This window comes from Mytilus galloprovincialis, chromosome 5 (assembly GCF_965363235.1).
Source record: "Mytilus galloprovincialis chromosome 5, xbMytGall1.hap1.1, whole genome shotgun sequence".
NCBI classification, from domain to species: Eukaryota; Metazoa; Mollusca; class Bivalvia; order Mytilida; family Mytilidae; genus Mytilus; species Mytilus galloprovincialis.
Window position 1 is genome coordinate 25,066,285 of NC_134842.1, and position 12,867 is coordinate 25,079,151.

The following is a 12,867-nucleotide window of genomic DNA, read 5'->3' on the forward strand; positions in this document are numbered from 1 at the left end:
TTGCTTAGTCTTTATTTTTTTTTTTCATGTTGTGTCTTGTGTACTATCAACTGATTTCTCTGTTTGTGTTTTTAATTTTTAGCCATGACGTTGTAAGTTTATTTACGATCTATGAGTTTGACTGTCTCTTTGGTATCTTTCGCCGTTTTGCCAATGTGTTTACTTTATCGTGTTTCATGGATGACTAGTGTGTGGTAATTGTTTTAAGTCATGGTGTTGTATATTTATGTAGCTATCATCGATCGTTTTTAAAATGCCTATTTGTATCTTCTTCCTTATTTAGACAAAAAATACTGGTGTCTGGTATTTGTTTTAATAATTGAGCAGTGTGTATACGTATTTCTTTTTGCTTTTTTACTTGCTCTTGTGTATCGTCTTCATTATCAAGACTGCATTTTTGGGGTGTTTAATTTTGTTTGTTACATTTCATATCTAAGGACTGAATATTTATATTTGGTTAATAAAAAGGACGAACGGAAATATGCCTTACCAAATCTTCCAATTGAAAATATTCAAGCGTGTATATTAAACTTTACTATTCACAATATATCCATATGCTAAATATCACACAATACTGAAGTGTGTGGTGTTAACGTTTATTTGCCAAACATATGCTGATGAACGTTTCGTCCCCGATGGTATCACAAGACCAGTAGTCAGCACTTTGATGTTGCCATAACATTAATTCTATGGTCATTTTTATAAATTAACTGTTTGCAAAAGTACGTATCATTCGACCTACTAAGGATTTTCTTATCCATGGCATAGATTGCTTTAGCCGTATTTGTCACAGCTTTTGGGAATTTTGGCCTCAGTGCTCATCAACTTTATCATGTTTATACTTGTTTGTCTTTCTAGCAATTTTGATCTGAGCGTCACTGATGAGTCTTAAGTAGCCGAAACACGCGTGTGGCGTATCAAAATATAAGCACGGTACCTTTGATAACTATTAATTTTCCATGTAATCTTTGTTTTATTACAACATGTTAATTTGTTTATATGTCAATACAGATTATTATGTATTAATTATTGCCAACGAAATTCCTGGAAAACATGTGATTTTACTCTATTATTTTTCTCAGAATCCAAACATTCCACAACAAGGCAAGGATTTCTCTTCATCAATTGTTCATAGTTATATTTCGGTGGTATACAATTAATGTCATCAACTACACCGTAACGTTCTACTTTTAACGACTTCGTTTTGCCTTCGATGTCTATCGGGTCTATTCTTATTGCGTTACGAGATGCCATAGCTGGATTCTCATCAAAGTAATTGAATGGTAGCAAGAAAAAGCTGAGACTTTCACCCGTAGTATGAGTGACTGGTAGGTCTTCTTTAACTGGTATATGGTAAAATCCCATTGTTAGCCATGCTACGATGTCCTGTAAATTATAACATTATCTTCATAATTAAGGTTATACATTGGATGACTTTCATTTATCTTAAACTTTACATTTGTTTAAATCAGAATATATCTATGAATTTTGCAATATTTTGATCAACTTTTAAAATCTGATTGCTAAATTGTGCTTTGTTTATTTTGTATTCGTTAATTTAATTTGGATAAATCATGAAAATAGAGTCCACGCTTCGTTTACACCTCTTACAACCTTAATCTGAGTTCTTCTAAAACAACTATAAAAAAGTTTGTGTCATACAAGTCTGATGTAAAATAGGTGAATATAAAACCAGGTTTAATCCGCCGTTTTCTACAAAAGGAAATGCATCTTCCAACATGTCCAAGTCAGGAATACGACAATTCTTTTCTATCAACTTTGTGTGTTTGAGCTTTTAATTTTGAAATTTGATAAAGGACTTTACGTTTTGAATTTTCCATGTAGTATTTTTGTCTTTTCCCATTTTAGTAAGTAATATAGATGAACATTATCAAAAAGGTTGCAAAATGAGAAAATCACATAATAAACATTTAAGAAAATTGGTTTTTTTTCTTTTCTGTCAAACATTTTCAGTCTACCTATGAAAATAATGTTTAACATGTGACTCATTCTGGTCAAATCAAATCCGTTTAAATATAGCTTTGATAAATATTTAATAAAATGTATAAGATCATGATGAGCAGAAGTACAGTCGCGTGCTGTGACGTATATACGGGTCACTTATCATAAACAAGTTTGACTTTTTGTCACATTAGAAATGTTGGTTTAAATATACAAAATATTGATATCAACATATAACTGTTTCGTTTATTCGGCGTTCAACATGCCATGATAAGACAAATATAACATATAACTTGGTCATTGTTATACTGCAGAGCAATACAATTAATGACATTACCTACACCGTAATGTTCATCAATCACCGACTTCGTTTTTTCATCGTCAATAAGGTCACCTTATTTGAATAACCAGGCCAAGCCAATTTACGTTGATTTCTTTAAAAGTTTACACGACATGTTGATATTTTGCTATTATTATAGTTCACGTTAAAATGCCATATTTCGATTGGCTAATACGAGTGTTTTCTCCGGGTAACAATCTGCTCTATCACCCTTTCAGATATGTGCTATTTTTATATTATACTATTCGCATTATTTTAATATGACCAATTAAAATGTATTCATTGTCAATGAAATCCTAATACGAATTGCGGTTTTGTTATTGTCTTATTAGTAAAATTATAGCTAATTCTTCAGTTTTTTTTGGGAAAATATTAATCATTTGTTTTCGCCTAAAAAGAGACATCACTTATTTCTCTAAAACTTGTACATTTGATTTCATTACCCAAAACGTATGACGAAAAATATTGAACATTAAAAATAAAGAAACGACATGTGGTCTTTCATTTTTATAAACAATTAACGATCGTTTACCTTGTCAACAATATTTTCATCATCGTCAATAAAATCCTGAAATCTTACTATAGGCTCGTCTGGCTTATTAGTTTGGTAAATGGAACTGCTTCCCGGCTCATTATCCTTTCTTCTGGTAACAGCAACTTGATAGCGTGACCAGGTAATTCCTGGTTCGTACCTTGTTCCTGGCGGGTATATATTATATGTCATACCTTTATTCACTATTCTATAACCGGGTGTGTTGCCGAATTTATCTTTTATATAATTATTTGATATCACAAGGTTTTTAGGTTGCTTAAAGTTGTGTTTATATGCTGCCTCCTTCTCAGTTTCCTTCAATTTTCGTGCAAATTTCAATTGTTGAATATTTGAATCTGAATATGTATATGAAGGACTTGAAACGGCATCATTTTCAATATCAATAGTTTCAAATCTGTTGTATTTTCCTTTTATGTCCATGTCTACTTTGAAATGAAATAAATGTTGATGAATCAAGCCCATTAAATGTTTACTTATTTCAAAACCGTATGGATTTTTACGTCCATGATATGCTGCTATTATTACACCTGAAACAGTGACCTTAACCTCTATTCCACCAGTGGGATAAAATATAAAATCTATAATGTAATCATAGTTGAAGACGGTGATGATAGTTCGGACAGTTAATACGACACTAACCATACCCTCGTAAAATCTATGAGACGAAGTCGAAGAATACCCATGATGACGTCTTAATGGAAGTCCCGTGTTAAGTTCAAAAACACAGAACGCTCGCGAATTATAAACTGGAATTTCGGAGCTTCCGTCTAAAAAGTATGTACTCATATATGTTGCATCATTTGGACAGTCAACCCCATGCATTAAATATTTTGCTCTCAAGCCCAGCAAAAATCTTGAATCGAAAAACCTAAAATTTTGTTCCGTTGGTTTGTATCCAGAATAAAAAGAGGCTAATTCTTGTAGACTTATTTCATATACTATACGCTGACCTTGGAATCTTATATCAAATAATCGTGGTCCTGTAATTATTGACATACCTATATCAAATTCCCAAAACATGTACGTTACTTTCCTTCCTCTGATGTTGTATCTTTTTCCATCAGGAGAAATTTGTGAAGGATTACGTAATGGATTCGAAAAGGGTGGTTTTCCCCTTCGTTTCATAGTAAGTGGAATATTCATCGATTCTCTTGGAAAAGGTATTTTATTAAAAAAGAGTTTATTTCTTCTGTAAAAATTTCTCACTTTGTTCCATGTTTCAAAAATTCTTCCATAAAACCAAATTTTCAAGATCTTAAAATTTTCAAAACGGGTTTCTACATAAACTTCAAAATCTATTGGTCTTAAAATGCTATATTCAAAGTTTTGATAAAAAGTGTACCAATAAAAACGTTTTTCGTCCAACTTTGTAATCGGAACTTGAACACTGATTGCCACATCTATACATTTATTATGACAGTTAATAAATGTACCGCCGTATAAATCATGAAGTGCCTTCCCGAATTCTTTGTTTATTCTTTCCTTCAGTTTTTGGGAAATATTTTCAATAGATGTAATCGGTCTTTGAAAGAATGGAATTGGTTGTGGTCGATAAGGAACCAGTCGATAACCGTTAGGAAACGGAAGTGGTCCAACAACTATTTCAAGAACATTTGGTTTAGAATCTCCTCCTCTGATTAAGATCACGTGAGCTTCTCTTGGTGGTTTTGTAAATCCATTATCTATATAATTCAACACTGCCTCTTTGGGTGGCAAATAAAGTTCTGCTAAGTAAATGTAATTACTCCTGATTGTCGCATTACTGAATTTTGTAAGATTAAGTTCTTTATTTGAGTACAAATAGTAAAGTAGACCCTTCATTTCTTTCCTAGTGAGGTCGTTGAAAACAGATGGATAATTCAGCTCATTCGTATTAATTCTACCATATGGATGCTTATTATTTCTTCCACATATTCCTACAGATTTGTTTCCTGAAAAAATAATATTATAACCAGATGCAATCATGAGTATTCGTATTTGAAGAATTCAACATTGACATGATTTTAGTAAACAATCTACCAGTATATTTTATCACAATCATCTGCAAGATAAATTGCAAATATAAACCATAAGTATATTCTGTACCAAAAGGCAATGAATTCGAACAAATCATGTCAAAACTTGCTCGACAATCTACCACAAAACTTATGATAATTCAATATGAATTAAAGGGACACACACAAATATATACAATTTGGCATAATCTAATAGCTAAAAAGAGTCAAAAAATACGATGGACTTAATTTCCATTCTCAATTTTATTAGATATTATCGATTAACAGATGACAAAAAGTACATACAAGAGAAGTTATCGCAAGAACAAATATGGTCATATTAAACGTTTAACAGAACAAATTGATGGTGTATGAATGATCACCAATTAGACAATGTTAGACAACTATATACCAGAATCCAAATAATGTTAATGGACGCAACTGGTAGTACACTAACATGCAGTGTTGTAAAAAACAAGAGAATCAAAGAAGCCAGATTATTTAATTTCACTTTCAGATATATTGATGATGTTCATTCGTATTAATTCTACCATATGGATGCTTACTATTTCTTCCACAGATTCCTACAGATTTGTTTCCTGTAAAAAAATATACTTATATTATAACGGGTGCAATCATGAAATATTAGCAATTGACAATTCCAACATTAAAACAATTTTAGAAAACGATTTATAGTTTTTGTTTCAAATTAATGTACAAGAGAAAATGTATACAAATAATATCAACGATTATTAACATGATTTAACATTCGAATGCAATATGTTTATTTATAATTATGGTAATAGTAACGTCATTACATTGCGTGTGTAACTATATATCATCAGAAGCATGTTGATCAACGCCACTTCACTATCCTATTCAATAAATGGCGGAAACGTTTTATGAGTGTTGTAAGCTTTGGTACCCAGATAGAACCATAGACCTACTGCAAAATAAACTGGCATATGTATGCAGAATTCAAGTCACACGTTCTGTACAAATTAAACAATACCTTACAAACTCGACCACTAATGTCACTGGCATTATGAAATTTGAAAAAAAACATGGTCACTTTATAAATAACAACAAAAACATTTGTTGTTCTTCTTAAAGTGAATAAAGTGGACTTTCCAATAACAAATGATGCTTTCGTAAGATCGATAAATTGTAAAATGATATGTGTATTTCAATACACTTACCATAATGCTATGGCGATATATATGTTTAAAAGGACAATTCATTTAAGAAAGAGTAAAAACTAATTCTTCGTACCTCATAACTTGTTTATGATAATTTTCATCATGTCTTTAACAGAGGTTTGTACTGGATACCCTACATATTTTTTTCATAATCTGATGGATAAAAAGGGTAAAATAATCACGATGGACTTTAATATTACCGATTAACAGATGGTAAAAAGTACACAGCGGAGAAGTAATCGCCAGAAAAAATATAGTCGTATAAAAAAAAAAATTACAAAAAGAAAATAAGAGATGCGGTATGATTGCTCACCAATGGGCAACTATATACCAGAATCCAATTATTATAGATGGAAGCACCTGGTAGTACACTAAAGTGCGGTGTTACATATTTAGACAAAAGAGAAGAGACAACAAATTGACATGATATGATTTATAAATGTGCTGCAAAAAATCAAAATACAAACGTTCGGAAAACAAAAGCAAATACTCGACTTGAATAATTTCTAATATGCTTTAAAAAAAAATCACTGAAACCCGAACAACCGGAAATTACTGCAGGATGAAGGTCTCTCTATAACGGGATTGAGCCGTCAGAATATCTTTTTTCTTTATTTGTGTTTTGACATGGAAATGCTTTATGTAGGTAGATTTATCATGCAATTTTAAAACCTCCAGTTAACCTTTTTGCACCTGACGCGATCAATTTTACATAAACACCTCTTTAAAGATAAAACAATAAATTGTTACGCTATGTTAAGTCTTTCAATTTACATGATTAATTATCATATTTATTAACTGCGATAAGTGTATTACTGTTTGATAGTTCGTTTGCATTCAATTAAAAATTGTCCGGTATATGTTCAGACTGTGCTTCAGTTAGTATTTACCTGTACAAAACAACAAAATTATGATTTACGTGAAAGCTACTGAACAGTAATTGATTGACTGCCACCTTATTTCTGAACAGTGCTGAATTTACTACATATGAATATCTCAATTATAACCTTATCTCTAAATTCCAGACGAATTTGGGTTCAAACTTTACAGAGGATGATAAAATCAACGTTATTTTTAAATAGTTTAATACATTTTCCAGTGTTACTATAACTACATTACGTAACTGCATCGTAAGATTGATATTTAATCATATGATACTCACTTCTCAATAATACAGGTTTAATGTAAAGCTGTGGTTTTAAACACTTTCCGTCATTCCTCTTACTAGGCTAGAAAATAACACACATGCATTATTGCTTTAATCTGTGTCACGTCATATCAGTTGCTGATATTGGAGTAAAAGTGAAGCATTAAATTCATACATGCGTATTTTCTCTCTTACAGTTACGTAAAATTTGTTACGGATTTAAAGATAAATGTATGTAAAATGAAAGTATATTTTCATTATATTTTTGGAAAAAAACTAAAGACATATATTTGAAGTTTTATATCCTTTTTTTAAAAGTCATTTATGATATACAGTCAACTACAACAGATTTTTGTTTGATTCTTTGTTATAGTTTTTGTACATTTGAATTTTGAATTCAATGGTTTTTTTTTTATAAAAATGAGGAGATGTTTGATAGATTGCCAAGGAGACAACTGTTGAAACGAAAACAAGTGGAAAATTTTATGGTCTTTCCGTATCTTATTTACATTTGAGTTTTGAATTGGTGTTAATGCTTTACTTATGATATCAAAAATGTAACTGTTTCTTTGAATAAAATTACGACTAGATATGTTGATGTTTTCTTTCCGAATTACATTTTGCCATTAATATGAATTTTACCTTGCTTCTATATGTACGTCCATAAACTGTTTTTCTTTGATAAGCCTCTGATATCTCAATTAATAACACACAAAGTACAATAAACGACCAACCATTACCATTTGGTGGTCTGAAATAAACGATTGCGACGAAGTTTTTGTTTGTGTGAAGAAAGTATAAACACGTGTATATCTAAATTAGAGCATTTAATTATAATTCCATATCTTGAAGGAATATACATAAACTTTGGCAGCAAAATAGGTCAGTAAGTGGTTGATTTTCAGACAATATACATCTTTTACTAAATTACTTAAAAAGGGATATGTCGACTTCTAAACATTTCATACATGAAAAGAATTGCACATATTTGTGGCGAAGCAATATTTGCATGAGGAGAACGGTTTTTTTTCAAAATGTGCAAGGGAACTTATTGTCTTGCTTGACACAAAGTACAAAATAAGCATTTCATGCTTACATTTCTAGAAAATATCAATAAATGTTACCTACAATTAGTATCTATACAAAATCTTATAAGTTTAATCTAACCATGTCTCCGATGTTTAAAAGTCATAAATCGATTGGGAGTAAACAAATTCGGTTTCAAACTAAAACCGAGGGAAACACAACAACTTTAGAGGAATGCAAAGGAAAAACAGAAACACCGAAGTGCAACAAAAGCAAACGCAAATGCAAGATACATAGAAAAAAGTAAAATCACAAAACACGACCTATTTGATAACAACTGTCATACTCTTGACTTAGTACAAGACATTTGAAGAAAAAAATTGTGTGTTAAACCTTGTGTTATAACCCTCATAATAACTGAAGTCATTGGTGAAGATTTACAAAAGTCATTGTTGGAAATTTACTAAAGTCATTGTTGGAAATTTACTAAAGTCATTGTTGGAAATTTTCGTCCCCGTTTTGCATTATACATATTACAAAATTGTTTAATCATAGTATGTCATTCAGAAAATGCATGTACAAAGTCGTAAAATATGTTTTCCATTTATTTCGCTGTTTTATAAAGTTTCAATTTTGATTTTTGTCAGTTTTCATGGATTCCCCCTTGTTGAATATACTTTGGAGTTTGGTATTTATTTTTTTTTACTTTTGTTTTGCTTTAAATTTAAGTGAAGAATTTCTGACTGGTATTATGCATATTAATAAGCCATTATTACTCAAAACAAGTTTAATAAGGGGAGGGAGTGGTTGTTAATGAAGGTAACAGCAGATTACAGATGTTAAAATCTCGTTAAACGTTTGTCATGTTTGTGAAGAAACTATTCAAAGGGGCAAAAAATGGTGAGCCATTTTAATACTGAAAACTGTGAATAGATTGAGGTCGCAAGTCCATATCTCAATAATCCGTAAGAACAAGGATTAAAATCAATTTTACTTTAGCTAGTTTTCTAGTTTCAAATATTAATATAATTATCTTATGACTAACCTTAAAATTTTTTAACTTACCTCATTGTGTTGTATACGATAACTCTCTAGTTATAATAAGAAATTTGTATGTGAAAATATATATTATTTTTTATTTATATCTATATACTGAAAAAAATAAACAACTCGTACAAATAAGATGGATTGACTTCATTAAATTGATTTACCATACCGAAGTCCTAACAAGACAGTATTGATTTACACAAGGACGGATACGCTCTATTTAATGAGATTACATAAGCACATGAATTAATTGCAATAGAAACCTAATTGTATGAAAAAGAGGGACGAAAGATACCAGAGGGACAGTCAAACTCATAGAATGATAATAAACTATGAACTATACGAAGAAGATATTTAATGTTTTTCGCCGTTGAATAAAATTCAAACTGGGCAATCACTTCACAGTCAGGTGAAAGATGCATTTTACAGATACATCCTTTATTCTTAGATCCCTCGACGAGTTCAAGCTGCAGATAGAAATATGTACTAATACAGTAAAGCTTGGTTTGTAGCTGTCCTTATACATCTTAACAACCCACAATTGAATCATTAATTCATTAAATTTAGGTGATGAAAAGAACAGAAACCAATATTCAATATCATAACTTAAATGTATATAAAATATTTTTATAATTACATGTAACATTTCGTTAAGAGTCCGGTTTTTACCTTAACATTACTATGTGGTTACGATTAAAACTCAGTTTATATTTAGATTTCCGACAAGATGGCTGCAAGTACAAATGAAGATACAAAAACCAACAAAAAGCATATGAGTATGCTTTTGTTCAGCGAATATATTCAACCAATAATATCAGATATTTATCTTTTTGTTACCAAGTTTAAAACAAATCTTAGCTGATACAAACCACTGAAAAGATAATTTGAAAGACTTATCATCTTTTTTTTTTGGTAATTCACAGTACGAATGTTGTCACTATCAAATCAGGAGTTGCTTCCGTATCCAGAGTTGACCGTGTTAAAGGTCGGGTTTGTGCTGCCCAGACATTAGTTTGATGAGGTCTACTTGTTGTTTTTAAAAAAATAATTAGAAGGCGTGGTATAATTGCCAATTAAACAGCTATCCATCAGAGAACACATGCCATAGAAGTTAAAAATTAGTACTGCCTTCAATAATGACTAAAATCCATACAGCTTTGTAAGACATGACAAATGTAAACAATTTAATCGAAACAAATAACATGGACGGAATGTCAGGAACAAACTAGATCTTTTCACATTGATTTCCGTTATTCAGCTGAAAGCATGCATATTAACAGCTTCTAAAGGTGTGGAAATGTTCAACAGGCGTGATCATTCTATGTAATAAACTCATTTTGACTTACAAATCAAATTCAAGAATAAATGTTCACAACCATTTCTCCTATACAAAATGCATTTTTTTTCCAGATACATCTAGTTATTTAACAGTAATGTATGCATGGGAAAGTTTCAAAAATACACTTTGTAATCAACATAATAAAAATGTCTTTTTGTGTAGAATTCTATTCACATTCATCTCCTTTCGATGTAAATTGGTTTGTTTTGAAAAAAAAACTTTGACACGACATGATGTAAAACATATACGTTTTTGCATACGAACTTTTATTTTATGACGTCTTACCGATTTTTATATAACTAGAAGGTTGAAAAAAAGTGAATGTCTTTTTGTGTAGAAATCTATCCGCATTCATCTCAACCTACATGGTTTGTTTTGATAAAAAAAAACTTTGACACGATATGATGAAACACATATACATTTTTGCATACGAATTTTTATTTTATGATGATCTTAACGTCTTACCGATTTTTATATAACTAGAATGGTTGGAAAAAGAATGTCAAAACTATGATTTATTACATATAATAAACATTGTTTATATCTATGTTTAACAAGTAACTTAAGTTAAGGACATTCACGTCATTTTGGTGCACTATTTCGGTATCTCAGTCCAGAAGATAATATCTATATAAAAGTAACGAACCATTTAATTCTAGGGAAAATATAAGGGGGGGTCCTTAAATAATATTCTGAACCCCAGTTTCATGATGAAAAAAAATATTTTTTTGTCAAGCAGATGAGAGGAGATGACAAAAAAAAATGTTTTGAATCAAAATTTAAAAATAATTCAATTGATAGAGTCGAAAAAAAATAAAAATGGTCGCGTTTTGATGACTCAGACGAAAACACCATACCCCCCCCCCCCCCCCCCACACACACACATAGACACGTTTCAAGTTAAATTATACCTAAACACCAATGCGATAGAAGAATACAATCGAGCATCAACCGGTTCATAAATATCAAGAAAACTCCGTTGCTGACATTTATTTGCAAATTAATAGTTTTTTTTTCTTACATAATATGAGCTATTAATGTATGATTTACATTTTGCATCAAAATCGGGGTTTTAGATTAATATGCATTTAAAAAGTTAGGTCTGAAATCGTATTTCAGAACAGACAGCATAGAACTGTACAACACTGAGGTTGTGAGTTCCAATCCCGCAAGATGCATATGAACTCGATTTTGATCTTAATTGACTGTGACTGTCAGTTTTCCGAACGAAGATCGATGGTTCCCCTAAACATCCCAGATTCGTCTATCAAAATAAACGATCGAACAATCGTATTGAAAGTGGCATTTAACACCAATCAACCAATCAACCTCTGACTGTTAATGACGTACTTATGCTGAATCCATTTGATGTTGAATATGTACTAATTAATATTTTAGTCATAGATGCATGATTTTGTATTAGTTAATATTGGGTTTGAAATTTCTGTCAGATATTGTGAGTACTTTTTGTCTTTTTGTTGCGGGATGTAAAGATACGCTGCCATGACGTCTTTGGTTTCGTTAGATGTTTTCTACTTTGTATCGTTCTGTTGATAACTGATTTTCATAGTATAATCTCATGTTGTACTGTTAAACCACTGTCGCAGATTAGGGGAGGGTTTCAGACCATTTTTCGAGTAATTGGTATCAACTTTTATTTGCCAATATAAAAGAGATAAGCTGTGTCTGTCATGGTTAAAATGTGAATAAAAAGTACTTTTTTGTAATTGAACTGTATTATATGCAAAAAAAGTACCTGAAAACTCCAAGGTACATGTACATTTAAAAAAAGTCCATCAAGATTACAATATCTCTTGTACGATTTTGAAAACAAGATCAGGCTAATAACAAGGCTGCCCTCGCACCAGCAAAGATGAAAGGGGTTAATATAAGATGTTTCCCAATCCACATTTGGTTTATCCTGGTCTCATGGTTATCTAAAACTTCAACTTGTATACCGGTGTACGGATAACATGAAACTATATATAGAAAGGTATACAGAAAACGGCGGTTTTATCCAAATTCCACTGTTTGTGAAGTAAAAAAAAAACATAAGTTGAAGAATAAATGGTAAAATAGATATTCGTACATTGTAGAAAAACATAAAATTCATTTACACTTGTTACAAAATAGTTGGAGTAACCTCTGCGTATTTTTGTGCTACGTAAATCGCTATATTAAGATTGAGAACAACCTAAGACAATGTAATTATTTCAAAATTACATATGAGTGAAATTGTCATTATGTACCTTGAGAGATT

At 30.9% G+C, this 12,867-nt stretch overlaps 1 protein-coding gene across 1 annotated transcript; it reads right to left on the bottom strand.

Annotated features, from left to right (window-relative positions):
• Positions 1-1,000: 1,000 nt before the first annotated feature.
• On the bottom strand, positions 1,001-9,291 carry LOC143077036 (putative amine oxidase [copper-containing]). The gene is made up of 4 exons (XM_076252923.1): positions 9,287-9,291; positions 4,289-4,617; positions 2,835-3,835; positions 1,001-1,386 (listed from the first exon to the last, which is right to left on the bottom strand). The coding sequence occupies exons 1-4, from the start codon at positions 9,289-9,291 to the stop codon at positions 1,027-1,029; spliced, it is 1,695 nt and encodes a 564-aa protein (XP_076109038.1). The 3' UTR covers positions 1,001-1,026.
• Positions 9,292-12,867: the final 3,576 nt, after the last annotated feature.

Excerpts from the sequence above, each read along its gene's own strand:
- LOC143077036 (XM_076252923.1), bottom strand. Across the intron at positions 3,836-4,288 it reads ACTTCATGATTTATACGGCG|GACCACGATTATTTGATATA; the intron begins GTACATTTATTA and ends CAATAATTACAG. Across the intron at positions 1,387-2,834 it reads ATGAAAATATTGTTGACAAG|GACATCGTAGCATGGCTAAC; the intron begins GTAAACGATCGT and ends TATAATTTACAG.